At 45.0% G+C, this 14,327-nt stretch overlaps 3 protein-coding genes across 3 annotated transcripts; 2 read left to right on the top strand and 1 right to left on the bottom strand.

Moving 5' to 3' along the window:
• Positions 1-212: 212 nt before the first annotated feature.
• fpr1 (formyl peptide receptor 1) lies at positions 213-3,012 on the bottom strand. The gene is made up of 2 exons (XM_029129888.2): positions 2,885-3,012; positions 213-2,125 (listed from the first exon to the last, which is right to left on the bottom strand). The coding sequence occupies exon 2, from the start codon at positions 2,112-2,114 to the stop codon at positions 987-989; it is 1,128 nt and encodes a 375-aa protein (XP_028985721.1). The 5' UTR covers positions 2,115-2,125; positions 2,885-3,012; the 3' UTR covers positions 213-986.
• Positions 3,013-5,592: 2,580 nt separating this feature from the next.
• On the top strand, positions 5,593-7,665 carry LOC114843389 (trypsin-3-like). Its single transcript, XM_029129896.3, has 5 exons — positions 5,593-6,569; positions 6,637-6,787; positions 6,899-7,161; positions 7,243-7,379; positions 7,456-7,665. The coding sequence occupies exons 1-5, from the start codon at positions 6,386-6,388 to the stop codon at positions 7,603-7,605; spliced, it is 885 nt and encodes a 294-aa protein (XP_028985729.1). The 5' UTR covers positions 5,593-6,385; the 3' UTR covers positions 7,606-7,665.
• A 2,003-nt stretch (positions 7,666-9,668) lies between these two features.
• Positions 9,669-13,740, top strand: has1 (hyaluronan synthase 1). Its single transcript, XM_029129874.3, has 5 exons — positions 9,669-9,941; positions 10,891-11,599; positions 11,702-11,927; positions 12,012-12,144; positions 12,237-13,740. The coding sequence occupies exons 2-5, from the start codon at positions 10,904-10,906 to the stop codon at positions 12,910-12,912; spliced, it is 1,731 nt and encodes a 576-aa protein (XP_028985707.1). The 5' UTR covers positions 9,669-9,941; positions 10,891-10,903; the 3' UTR covers positions 12,913-13,740.
• Positions 13,741-14,327: the final 587 nt, after the last annotated feature.

The following is a 14,327-nucleotide window of genomic DNA, read 5'->3' as shown; positions in this document are numbered from 1 at the left end:
CCACCCTCTACTGGTCATATGTGGCAATACCGAAAAAGAACATAAAATGATTTCTTTGATTGGAAAGCACACAGTCTATCCTAAAGTAAAGTGAGAACTGCTTGACCCTTTTTTTGTCATTCAAGGGTTTAAGGAAGGAAGGGGGCTCCCTACTGTCCAGATTATATATTTGACTGAATTACCTTCTGGTCAAAGACATACAATAAGAACAGTCCAGTCCAAAACATTTTATTTATTGAGACATAATAAAGACATACTAGCCAAAATAACTAACAGAGGGCACAAGATCAGACTAAGCACAATAACATTATATGCTGTATGCATTAGCTGGCCTGTAATGCTAAATACCATGGTATAGAAATTCAAGCATGCACATGTAGCAGTCAGTCACTGTTTCACTTGCAATGGTGGTTGTGACATACAAATGTACACACAGTAAGGCATAAGTGGCTGAGTGAAGGAGAAGCAGATTATCTGTAAACCTGAACTCAGAAATCCCCTTTGTTACATTCATCACTGCCTTTTCTGTTACACAAATGCAACCATAACCTGATGTAATATCTATTTTGCAAATATGCCTGACCTCTTCAGCTATATATTAACAAAACATGGACATTTACATGTCTGCTTTCATTTTCTGTTTTCTTACTTTCTTTTTCTTGCAAAGCAACCTCAAAGCTCTTATTTTGATCAGACTAATTTAGCTCTGAATATTTCTACAATCACGTTACCTTTTAGTTCTTAAGCTATGCTTTAGTTCACAAACTGCCCACATTTATCAGCCACCTCCTCCAAGTCAAATATAATCAGTAAGATATAAGATATACATAGAAATAATCAATTGCAACAGATGAAATACTTCAGTCTGTAATTAACTGTTTTGATGGTTGCTGAATAAAAAGATTTAAACTTAAAATTATTATTTTTTGTTATATACAGTTACATTTGCTATGTACAGTTACAGTATTTGTTTAAGCATATCAAACTTATACCTCTGAATCAGACACTGATTTGTTATTACTCCGACTGGTGACCATTGAGTTTGTGTAGGTGTAAGAGCGAGAGACCTCTTCCTGGAAGGCATTCTCCAAAACATTCAGTATTGACTTGCGAACTTTATCCTTGAAATCCTGGCCCATGAACACATAGAGCAGTGGGTTCATGCAGCTGTTGAGAAAGGCCAGGCTGGTGGTTATTGGAGCCCCATAAGTTATGACATGGCGCAGTGTGTCACTTGCATTATCATCTGTGTGAACCACCAACTCGATAAGACTCATGATGTGATATGGTGCCCAGCACAGGAAAAATGTTGTGATAACTGCAGCGATGATCTTGAAAGAGCGACTTGATTGGCTGGCCAGGGTGCGACTCCTACTGAGATGATGTATGATCACTGTGTAACAGGAGACAATGACAGAGAAGGGCACGACGAATCCCAGCATAAAGCGAGTGATGGTCATGGCCTTGTGGCGAAAGACTCTCAACTCATTTATAGCTGGTGAGTCGTAGTCATCAGAAAAGGCATAGTTGTTGAAGCAGTTGATGATGTTTTCATTATGATATGCTGGCCCAGTGTCCTTGAAGATGAAGTACGGGGCACTGAGAATCAAAGCCAGTATCCAAACTCCTGTACTCACACAGGACGCTTTGCATACACTTCTGTGGTTCTGAGCCCAAACGGGCCACACCACAGACACATACCTGTCCACACTGATGACGACCAGGATGTAGACACTGGCAAACATGTTAAATAAGCTCATGGTGCTGTTCAGCTTGCACATGAACTTGCCGAAAGGCCAATGAAAACCCATTGCCGTGTATGTCACACTCATGGGAAGGAAGGCAGTGAAAAGGAAGTCGGCCACGGCCAGGTTGAGGAACCACACTGTGTTAACTGTTTTCTTCATCTTAAAGCCTGTGACCCAGATAACCACTCCATTCCCCAGTACGCCAAGAATGAAGGCCAGGGAGTAAACAATGACAGACATGATGTTCAGAGACTGCTGGAGCTTGTCATGGTCCATACTGTAGTCAGTGTAGTCAGACTCATTTCGGTCAGTGGCGTCTGAGAAATTGTTGTAATAGAAAGGTGCTTCAGTCAAAAGCTCCATCATTGTTCTAACACCTGCAGCACAAACAAAACATAACGTCAGCTCAACACTGTTAAACTGAGACTATTGCTTTCAATATATTTTTACAAAACATAACAGTTTTCAATTAGCTGTTTCAATAAAAACAATAAAATGTTTAAGGAAAACTGTAAAAATACGTATTTTCATTGGTTTATGTGTTCTTTATATAAAACATAAGGAAGCAAGGCTGCATTATGTTGAATCTGTGCAAATGGCCTAGATGCCAAATAGTCCAAAAACCCTCCATCAGAACACATTAGGCAATGGATGTGAAATCCCCAGGCTATGTGCACTCAGCACTATGGTTTATCAGGCGTCCCTGAATAAATGAGGACATCATTTTCAGATGGGAAGATGAAAGTCATCTGAAATCACCACTATGAAAAGTGTTTGTCCCCTGAGACCATTTTAGGACATGAGGAAAATACTACATGATTACTATAAATATGCTGGTTTTACAGACGCTTAGAAACAGTTTCAGAATTATTCATACATTTTACACAACCTCTTGCCAATTAGAGGGCTAATAATAGGTTTGGAAAAAATAGTTTCTTCAATAGCGTAAAAAGCGCCACGACCAGCCAAGAAAATGTCTCATGCAAAATACTGTATAGGTTAATTTTTTTTTTTTACCGAAATTGAACAAAGCATAAAACATTACTAAAACTGTCTGAAACGACTTCCAACCCCCCTACAGCACTGTTTGCCAGCGTGGGTCTCTCACTAGGACTTGCGTTGTCTCTCAGCCTCACCTGCGGCTCCAGCTTCTCACAGGAACAACGCTGCGGCACTTCTCTCTCAGCTCCTTCTCGACGAAGACGCGTCCGCGACCAGTCTGTGGAAACTGCACAGCTCGAGTCTCCGGCGGATTAAATATGTGACGTCATCACCCACGTCGGGGCAGGACCTCAGGCATGTACAGCCCTCCTCTGAAAACCACTCAAAGTTTCAACACACTCAGTTTTTAATGCTCAAAGTTTTAGAAAAAAAAGGAAAATTCATAGATGCTGTAAAAAGATGCTCTAGTCTCCCTTTAACCTTCACGCTGACAATGACTCTGCTCTAAAAAACTACATTTCATCCTTAACACATCTGATGTGCAACATGATTGAGACTTTATACTTTGGGGAAACTCCAAATAGCAGCAAACCTAACCAAACAACTGAATGTATGAATTGTGGGTTGCTGACATGGACCTGAGAAACAATGAGGCCGTGGCTTCTCAGTATGATCCTGCTGCGTAATGTGTTTTGCAGTGTGGTTGAGCTTCAGTATAATTACACAGCGTTGACTGCTGATGACATGTGTAGGTTACATATTTTCATTATCCCCTAATATGAAAAAGTTAGAGAATCTAGAGTTTAGGGAGCTTTGTAAAATAGTCTATAACTTACTATTTGCTGCTGCTACGTCAAGGTGGACACAGCTGTGTTCCTTTTACAGATCCAAACCAAAGTGGTGGCACAAAGTCAGTTTCACATCACTTCAGCTGTACATTTATTTATTTATTTTTATTTATTTATTCTTTCAAACATCTACAAGCAGTTGAAATACCAGCACACATAATCTTACATCAGCTTCCAATCTACACTACCTACATGCCTGAATGGAGTAGGAAGAAGTTAAACTTATCTAGTCCTATCCCTTTACCCTCATTTACAACCTCAGCTGTTTCTTATGAACCTTTCGGCACATAACTTATTTATTTTTACATATAAGGTATTGTGGAAAACCTTGAAAAAAAAGAAAAACTAGATAGATAATCTAAACGTTTACATTAAAATACTGATGTTTCCCACTGTATACTGATGGATTCTTCCTTTTAGGAACAGAAGCACTGGAGGCAAAGGGAAAGTTTGAGGGTGCACTGATTATAACAATTAAAACAATAAGGCAAAGAAGCATCTCAGCCGTGGTGGTGACTCGGTTTCACACAGTAAAACACAAAGAACCTCAGAATCTTCAAGTGATCAGATCTTCTCAGTGTGAGCTGCTCCAACCTGCCCAACCCTAAAACTGAATCCCCTGCTGATGCACATCATGGTGCCAGATGTGAGGGGGAAGAAGGACGAGCGAGAGGGGGAGGAAGGACGAGCGAGTGAGAGAAAGGAGTGGGAGACGTAGCGTGTCTGTTGTGTCTGTGTACATGCTCTCGCAGCCCCAGCTTGAGTTCAGGGTAAACGCTCATATTTGAGTGCGTGGGAGGAATTGTGTTTCGGGGTTTGTTGCATTGTTTTATACATACATAGAAAACTTCCCCCAGTGTGAGATTTTTTTTTTTTGGCAAACAGCAGTTGCTGAGTAGAGGAAGCTTCAAATGATCCGAACCCAGCAACGTCTTTGTTAAATGCTCCACTGTTCAGCTTCAAGGCTAGCGACTGTGGCCATGGTTAATTTCGTAACAATGCCATTACGCAATACTTTCAGTTTGTATTTCTTTTTAAAAGCACCTTTTATTTTAACATTTCTGCTGTAGAGTCTTGCAGTGGAACGTGAAGGCACAGCATTTCGCTGCTGTCTGTAGGGGATATTAATAGCTATCCCAAAGCTATAGTTTGAGGAAAGCCTTCAGAGCCCAGGGCTTGCCAGAGTTCTTGATTTACCAAGCAAACCTACAATTATGTGTATGCCGCACAAATACCAATTTGGGTGTGTAAAACAACTCAAGGAGGTTTAAAGGGAATTTAGTTTTTGTGGTGGGTGCTATACACATTGAAGTTTGGGGCTTTATTATTCTCCAGAGCAGCTGGGAGGGTGGGAGAGTAACACAACTACAACGCATCTATGCCTGAGTGTGTGTGTCTGTGTGTGTGGGATGGTGAAGTGCTAATGACATACAGCACTCATACAACGTCAGTGTATTACACCCAGTATTTTTCCTTGTTGTCTAGCGTAAAACACTCTGAGCTCACAGCATTTCTAAATCCATAGCCTTTTCTCTAAGAGGGGAGTAGTATTTTTTTGGAGTTTCTGACTCCAGGAAAGACTTTGGGAAAAGCTATGAATCTGCTGCGAGCTGAAAAACCTCAAAGGTTTGTTGATCTTGTCGCGGTGCTGACTCGAAATGAAACAATCTTGTCTCACGGCTGTGGAGAGGTCAGGAATTTTGTTTTTCACGTCGGAAACTGATGCCAACGGCTTTGGGCCGTGTGGCTCGCTGACGTTTCTTGTTCCATGAGTTTGCACCACATACAGGGGAAAGGGAAAAAAAATAGCAGAACCTCAATAACTTCAACCACTTCCTTGCATTTGTCTCTAATTTGCACCGCAGAGCCAGGTCCCCCTTTCAGCTCCGTCCCAGGAGAACATGTGCGTCTGATACTGCTCTGTCTGTGTGTGTGTGGAGGTGCTCACGCTGGAACTGATCTGGATGTGCTCATGCATACAGGGAATGCAAGATAGTGTCATAAATTAAATATGTATGCTTTCCATATATTGTTATTAAAAGTTAGTATTAAAGGCACTAAGAGACACTTTTCACTTAAAAACTTCAGTGGGACAGCAGAAAAGCATTCCTATGGTTCCCTAATTCATAGTAAACACACATCTGGGGTTCACATGTGACTCTGTCAAAGACATTTCCCCCCTTTGAGCAATTAGCTCAGGGACTGTGACGTGTGTGCTTCACTTTGTTGCACACTTTAACAGCCTTGGTAGCTTAGCTTGCTGCACCGTCCTGTAGCCTCATGTTTCCTGTTGAGAGTAGAATCAGAAAGTGTTTGTCTAGTGAAATCCAGACAGAGCAAAGCAAACAAATGGGCGAGAGAGATGTGCTCACAGCCTGACGGGCTGGGCCAAGTCGCTGCGCTTGTTTACAGTCAAAGAGGACAAACAATCATATTCAGGTTGGAAAAGGAACGAGACAGATGGTGCATTTGCCGCACAGTAATGAGGGAGTGAGAGTGAGGGAGGGGACCTGTCTGTGCTGGATGGGAACGCTGTGTGTTTTAGATGAAAGTGTGTAATCACAGGGTTGGATCACATGTTTTCCAGTCTGTTGCTGTTAAACACCTATGTTGATATGAGGAGCCGGGCATTTACCTCCAAGTGTGTCTCCATTCTGAAACACTGACTCAACCCTCAGTCTCAGGGCTGGAGGTGGAAACGCAGAATGAGCAGCCGGACACATTTCATTCATTTCAACACAAAGGAAACAACCAATTCATGAAAACGCAGCCGCACTCACTTCAATTAGCAGGTGGCCAGAGGTTGCACCGCTCACCCCCCGCCCCAGCGCTTTTCACGCTATTAGAATGAAACACGTACCGCTGGGGAAATGTAACACATGTTTAGTGTTGGACAGAGCGCCGACCTTGAGCGGAGCAGATAAGAGACTGAAACACCTGAATCTGAGAGAGCGAGGGCATTTCACCACAGGGACGAGACGGGCCGAAAGCATGAAGCTCCTCGTCCTCCTGACTCTCTTCGGATGCACAGGTGAGAAATGACAAACCATCGGATCACTCTGTGTTCATGATGATATCTGTAATGTTTTCGTTGATAGTTGCTGTGCAGGATGACAAAATAGTCGGAGGATACGAGTGCCAGAAGAACTCTGTGCCCTATCAGGTGTCTCTGTTCACTGGGTACAACTCCTGCGGCGGCACGCTTCTTTCTGACGAGTGGGTGCTGTCTGCTGCTCACTGCAAAACAAAGTGAGAACACCTTTGTTCCCCTGTTTCCGCTGGAAACCGCTGGATCCATGTCGTTCCTTGACTCGGTCTGACCCCGACACCAGGCTTTCATGTTGGGTCTCATTCATTCAGGGGAAACGTAGAAGTCCGTCTGGGCGAGCACGACATCTGGGAACCTGAGGGGACCGAGCAGCACATCATGTCGGCCGGGTTCTTCAGCCACCCTGGCTACGACCCGCGGACTCAGGACAGCGACCTCATGCTGATCAGACTGAGCCAACCCGCCGAGCTCACCGGCTCCGTGCGCCCCGCAGCACTTCCTTCCAGGTGTGCCAGCGACGGGACAATGTGCCGGGTTTCCGGATGGGGAAATCTCCGTCCCAGCGATGAGGGCTGTGGGTCACGTCTCGGAACAGTTTCCGTGCCACTGTTGCCCATTAAAACGCAGACTCATCGTGTTTCTGTGCCATTTGCAGCGAGGTACCCTGACAAGCTGCAGTGCCTCGAGGCCCCTCTCCTGAGCGATGACACATGCTTCAACGCATATCCCTTCCAAATCACGGAAAACATGATCTGCGCCGGCTATTTGGAGGGAGGGAAGGACTCCTGTCAGGTAATGGAGCGCTCATGGCTACACACAGACACAGATTGCACCTGTAGCGCTAATAGCATGGCTTTGTGCTCCTCAGGGGGACTCTGGGGGACCCCTGATGTGTAACGGAGAGCTCCAGGGAGTTGTGTCTTGGGGCCACGGCTGTGCTCAGAGAAACAAGCCCGGGGTGTACACCAAAGTTTGCAATTACATCACATGGATCAAGGACACGATGGCATCTCGCTGAGTCGAAGACGCATTAAAGAAGTCCAGAAGTGGCGACACCGGCGCCTCTGTGTGGTTTGTGCAGCTGCTGGCAGGTTATTAGAAATGACGAGAGCACAACATCCTGTGTGACGAACACATGTGTGACACATCTGCAAACACGCACCAGTTTGCGCTTTTAATAGAATGGGAGCTATCACATAGGACGATGTTGAACAAGCGTCTTACACTAGCGTTTCATTAGCGTGTCAGTGCCATAAGTGATCGCTGTGGTTAGCGTGACTGCAAATCAAGTGGCAGATGTAGCTGCTCCACGGGCTATGGCTCTGAAAGCTCTAACTCAGAATGACTCCAAAATGAATGGGCAGAGAGGTCTGATAGTGAAGAATGCCTCCGTAGAAGACAGGACAGCACCAACAGTAAATCACCGGGGCCAAAAATGCTGCTGCGCTGCTCTTGTGTGGGACGGAACTGTAGAGCATGTTGCACACTCTTGCCACACTCCATAATCACTGAACACGGGCTGCTGCTGCAAATGTGGTATTTAGGCGGCGGTCTTTTTGCAGGGACCGTTTCCGGCAGTTTATGAGTATGTGAGAGTTGCGCTGAAGCTCCACGCTGCTTCTGTTTGGGCATCAGCGTGAGCGGAGGATTGTTACCTCCTAATGAACTCATTCGTCCCCGTTCCGCCGCAACATCTGTGAGCAAGAGCGCGCGCTTGCATCAGGTGCACATATGCGGAAGCCAAATCACCACGCGATTAATGTCGAGTTCGGATGCTTGGGCGTGGCAGAGACCAGAGGCGTGAGTCACCGAGCTTTTGCTTGACCACCATATAAAGACTGGGCCCAACAACGCTTCTGAGTGCTCGATGAACTCCTGTGGAGAAAATAGCTCTTTCTTTGAAGCATCCTGGACGCGTGGCCTTGGACAGGATGTTGATTCTGGCAACGCAGACGTCTGTGCAGCGAATCCTGGCGCATTCCACAAACCGCCTTTACTAGAGGCCACGGCTCAGTGTGTGTCTGTGCTCGGTGTGAGCACAGATTTGTGCAGCTGAACCTTTAATTCTGGGACGACGACCTCTTTATACACACGGCTTCTACTCAAGACAACATACTGAGGTATTTTTATGAAGTAATAAAGATTCAGTGGAGCAGCGTTAACATAAACAGCTTGATTAGAAGTGGAAATTCTGCAGATAGCAAACGTGTGCAGGCTCAAAACACCAACTATAACAGTAAGTGAACTGAGGCCTGGCACGGCCTCCGTACATGACATCAGCAGCCTGGAGGCTTCTATTTAGGTCTGACATGAGGCGTGCTGACAGCTCGGGCCAGCTTCTGTGGCTAAGGGTGTGGACCCTCATGAACGGTCAACAGATTTCCCCATAAAGTGCTCTCCAGGGATGTAATCATGGTCAAGTCAGGACACTATCACAGACTCAGCTGTTGTCTTTTGAAGACAGGGGTAATTAATAGCACGGAACAGAAACGAGGCTTGCTTTTACCAGCACCAGCTTCGGTTCCCTCTCTATTGTGCTACATGACCAAAAACACCCATTTATGTTTCCTACTTCCACTTGTCTCTGCACCAAGTAATGCAGTTTCAGGTGTAAACCAGCAGAGGGCGACATCTAACTAGTGGAGAAGTTTGAGTGCAGCCTCTGGCTTTGCTTGTCTTTCTCCTCTCTTCAGAAAAACATGATTGAATTTTACCACAGATTCCCCACAAAGATCTTCAGTAAAAACCTAACCTCAAAGCCTCAAAGTCAGCACAGAATACTGTGACAAATTAATAAATGACTAAATCTTTTACTTCTAACCATAGTTGGTGGACAAGACACAGAGTGGATACAATGAATGAACATAATGTACGTTAAAATAAAATAAATGACGATAATGAGGCTGAAAAGCAAGAAATGCTGCCTACAGCTCTCAAAGGTGTGTGTGTGTGTGTGTGTGTGTGTGTGTGTGTGTGTGTGTGTGTGTGTGTGTGTGTGTGTGTGTGTGTGTGTGTGTGTGTGTGTGTGGTGGTGGTGGGAGGGGGCGGTGGGTTCTCCACGTTTTCTCCTGGAAACAGTTTTGTAGGAGCCTACATCACCATGGTAAAAGAAAAAACACACACACACTGAAAGCATCCGGATTCCCTGCGCCCAGTGATGTGCTCATCCGAAGACCATCGCCTTACTCCTGACGCACGGCTGAGTCAGCGGGGGCGCGCGCTTCATAATTCAGCAGACATAAAACAGCGCACGCATGGCTGTGTCCCGTCTTCATGCTGGACGCGTTGTCTGCTGGACGAGAACTTCACAGAGTGGATGTCTGCTAGATTCAAAGCCAAGCGACGCCGTCACAGGTTTGTACAGCACGAATAAGGAACTTTTAACCTGTCTCTCGTTTTACCAACATTCCCAAACAAAGTAAATAATTTAGAAAATCGGTGTTTTCTTGTATAATCAATGCACGTTTCAAATGACAAACAAAAAAAAAAATAGTTGGGAGTTGCATTTTAACAACTATCTGCCCATTCTTTTTGTTATCGGGTTTTATTCTTCTCTCCATCTGATGAGCACGTGTTATGTCTTGATTTGTGTAGTTCATTCTTGTTAAGCTGCAACTTTTTTAGTTTCAATAAGCAGCCGAGCTTGTTTTACTACAGTGTAATATCTAGTGAGATGTAACATTTGAATTTTAGACAGTGAAACAGTTTTTATCATTTGTGTCTATATGCCAGCACCAGATGAAATAATCAAGATAGATGAAGACAGCTGGAATAAAAGCCTGGCAGATCACCAGGGAAGAGACAGGGTCTGTAGGCTCCAGGCTTGATTGACTGCAGATGATGCAGTCAAATAATAAAACATCAATCAAATATAAATGTTCATTTTTAACAAAACCCTTTAATTGAAGCTGTCAGGTTCTGCTGGTTCTGAAAGCTGTTGTGATCGTAAAAAGTCAAAATGATGAAAATTCGAAAATCATTAAGCTGACAGCATGAAATGCTGCTAAGTTTATGGTTATATGACTACAGCTTTACTACAAGTCTGTATATCTGGACTTATATTCAGGGACAGCGGACTGAAACCAGACTCTTTCTGCCCGAATTAACACTCTTCAGCTTAAAGCATTTAAAGGGTGCCGGCTTTATTATTTTCCAAGCAGTGATGCTTTTTAGCTTATCCAACAACAGTTTACATAAAACAACTAATGTTAATGAGTGCAGACATTTTTTTCAAACCACAGTGTCTGTGTACATGCAACAGCATGAGCAAACCATGCTAACGTACTATGTTCCCATCTCTAAGGTAGAGAAACACGATGGGGCTAAAGCCTTTACTAAAGAAGCTGGGTTCAACCGTCCGCGCCGTCCTCACTTTCCTCTTTGCTCTGCTGGTTCTGGGCGTCATGATATGGGCCTATGTTGCCGGATACCAGCTGGTGACCTCCGCGTATGGAATCATCTCCTTTGGCTTCTATGGATTACTCCTCTCGCTCCATGTGCTGGTCCAGAGCTTGTTTGCCTTCTTCGAGCACCAGCGAATGAAAGCCCGCACACAGTCGTGCACCTTCACCAAAACTATTGGCTTCACTATTTCAGCCTACCAGGAGGACCCCGTCTACCTGAGAGAGTGCCTCAACTCCGTGAGGGCCCTCAAGTATCCTCCTGAGCTGATGCGCATCATCATGGTCGTAGACGGAAACGCAGACAGCGACCGCTACATGATGGAGATGTTCAAAGAGGTGTTTGCGGACCAGGATCCCGGCTGTTATGTTTGGAAGAACAACTATCATGCATGGGACCCCACCCAGGTCCTGAAGGACGTGGAAGTGGCTGCAGCGGTCGGCTCAGAAGGGGATGCGGCCTTTATCGTAGGAGAGGATCCACAGCGGAGAGAAGTGGAGCACCTCATCCAGACCAAGAGGTGTGTGTGCATCATGCAGAAGTGGGGAGGCAAGCGGGAGGTGATGTACACGGCCTTTAAAGCGCTTGGCTCCTCAGTGGACTACATACAGGTAGGCACGGGTCCTTGTGCTGAGATTTCGATATTAGGAAAACAAAAAGCGGAGCGAAAACGCAGTTTCTGATGCTGTTGCTCCCCGACTTCTCTTTCACAGGTGTGCGATTCGGACACCAAGCTGGACCCCCTGGCCACCGTGGAGCTGTGCAAGGTGCTGGAGAGCAACCCCAGGTATGGCGCCGTAGGAGGCGACGTGATGATCCTCAACCTGAAAGACTCGTACATCAGCTTCATGAGCAGCCTCCGGTACTGGATGGCCTTCAACATCGAGCGGGCCTGCCAGTCCTTCTTCAACTGCGTGTCCTGCATAAGCGGGCCGTTGGGTGGGTACAGGAGCCAGGGCCAGGCAGCCGCGGCCACGGCCTGAGGAGCTCGCACTAACGCTTTGTGTTCGATGCTACACTCAGGTCTGTACAGGAACGACCTGCTCCAGCAGTTCCTGGAGTCGTGGTACAACCAGTCGTTCCTGGGCACCCACTGCACATTCGGTGACGACAGACATCTCACCAACCGCATGCTGAGCATGGGCTACGGCACCAAGTAAGCCTCCCGACGTTCCCCCAGTAGGACCAGTTCAGACACAGTCAACCCAAGCGTTGCATGGAGGTTTCACTCTCTTGCTTTCACTTTAGATACACGGCGCGCTCCAAATGCTACACGGAGACGCCGGCACAGTTCCTGCGCTGGCTCAGCCAACAGACCCGCTGGACTAAGTCATACTTCCGCGAGTGGCTCTACAACGCCATGTGGTGGCACAAGCATCACCTGTGGATGACCTACGAGTCCATAGTGTCAGGTATCTTTCCCTTCTTCGTCACCGCCACCATCATCCAGCTGTTCTGGACGGGCACGCTGTGGGACATCCTCTGGATCCTGTGCTGCATCCAGCTGATCGGGCTGGTCAAGGCAGCCTACGCTTGTGTTCTGCGCAGGAGCATGGTGATGGTGTTCATGTCGCTCTACTCCGCCCTGTACATGACGAGCATGCTGCCTGCTAAGTACTTTGCCATCCTGACCATGAACGTGAGCAGCTGGGGGACATCGGGCAGGCGTAAAATTGTGGGGAACTACATGCCCCTCCTGCCCTTGTCTGTGTGGGCAGCCATTTTGTTAAGTGGTCTAATGTACACAATTTACAGAGAAAGCCAAGAGGACTGGTCCACGGCAGAGAAGAAAATGGAGGCCGAGTTTCTCATATTTGGCTGCGTGGTCTACGTTTTGTACTGGGTGCTCATGATGCTACTCTACATGGTTTGGTTCCTGAGAATATGCAGGAAACGCTCTCAAAGTTACTCCCTGAGCGTTTAGGGCTGTTCAGTGGTGAACTCATTTGGACTTGTTAATTTATTGGAATTCAGCACTGTTTTATTTTTCTGATTTCATTTATTTATTTATTTTCTGGAGTTTCAACACCTGCTAAACAGAAGAAATATTGGTAACACAATAGATATCGTCCATATTACCAAAGTATTTTTAGCGGGTAACAAATGTTTCATTAATAGGTGGACCAGTGTGTAATTTGTATGGACTTCTTGTTGCATGTTTAAATGAAACTACACTGAGGTCTTTTGGGCCATTGCACTTTTCTTGTTGTTGCCAGACGATGTTGGGAGGAAGTTCCTGCCTTCATCAGACATTTATTTATGGTCATAGGTTTGTGTGTATTTATCAACTCTATGCTTCACTGTGTCAGCTAAGTTTACTTCACTGTTGCTGTCGTTTTTGCACTGAATTCTAGACTCTTCCTGCAGCGTGTCAGGTTTACTTGAATATATGGACAACTCCATTTGCAGTATTGTGCAGTGAAAAGGCTTCCTGCTTCCTCTATGAGAAGTCTGGATATTATATGATCATAATGGTGGGACTGATGAACAGACCTTTTAGAGTTACTTCTAAAACCGGAAAAGAGAACAGATGTTTCATTATTAGTTGTTTACTGTATTGACCTGTGAAGTGTGGGTGTACTTTATGCAGATTCATTTTGATCCATTTGAATTATTACATTGAATTATTTAAAAAATGATATGATAGTGAATGGAACCCTTTTATATGTATTATCTATGTTGTAATTGCTGGATATTGCCGTGAACAAAACAAAGAAAAAATAAAATAAAATATTTTTCTAATGTTCACAATTGTTTTATTCCAAATCACAGTACACAATTACAGAGCAAAACATTAGGGTTTTGAAAGTGATTAAGAATGAAAGAAAGAGTTTAGGTTTTAGTCACTGTGTTATAGTGGTCATAGAATGAGCACAAATAAAGGTGAACTGTGGAGCATCTCCTAGGACAAGACAAAAACCAGGCTCCTCAGGTCAGATCTGAAGTACGTGCTATTAAATTCCAGTGTTGAGCAACTCTCCTCAACAACAGCACTTCCCGCTGAGTGTGGGCAGACTTGGATGAGCTCAGCTCAGCTCAGACCATTTCCTAACGTACAGTCAGTGTATGAGTTATCACCTCTTCTCAACTTTGTGATCAGTTCTCCTCTTGTGGTTGGGTATTGTTGTCGCTGGAGTTGCAATTTTTCACATTTTAAGGAACATTTTCTTGTAGGACTGTAAAAAAAAGCATCTAAAAGAGAAAAATCCTAACCTAAAATATAATTTGATGATTTGACATTATTCTGGATGTTGTAAAAGTCAAGATAAGATAGTAAGGTTACATATTTAAATACATTGAGGGCAGCCACCGTTTTATCTAACGGTGATCTTTGGTTAA

Source organism: Betta splendens, chromosome 16, assembly GCF_900634795.4.
Source record: "Betta splendens chromosome 16, fBetSpl5.4, whole genome shotgun sequence".
Classification (NCBI taxonomy): domain Eukaryota; kingdom Metazoa; phylum Chordata; class Actinopteri; order Anabantiformes; family Osphronemidae; genus Betta; species Betta splendens.
This window is presented reverse-complemented; position numbering and strand designations above follow the sequence as displayed.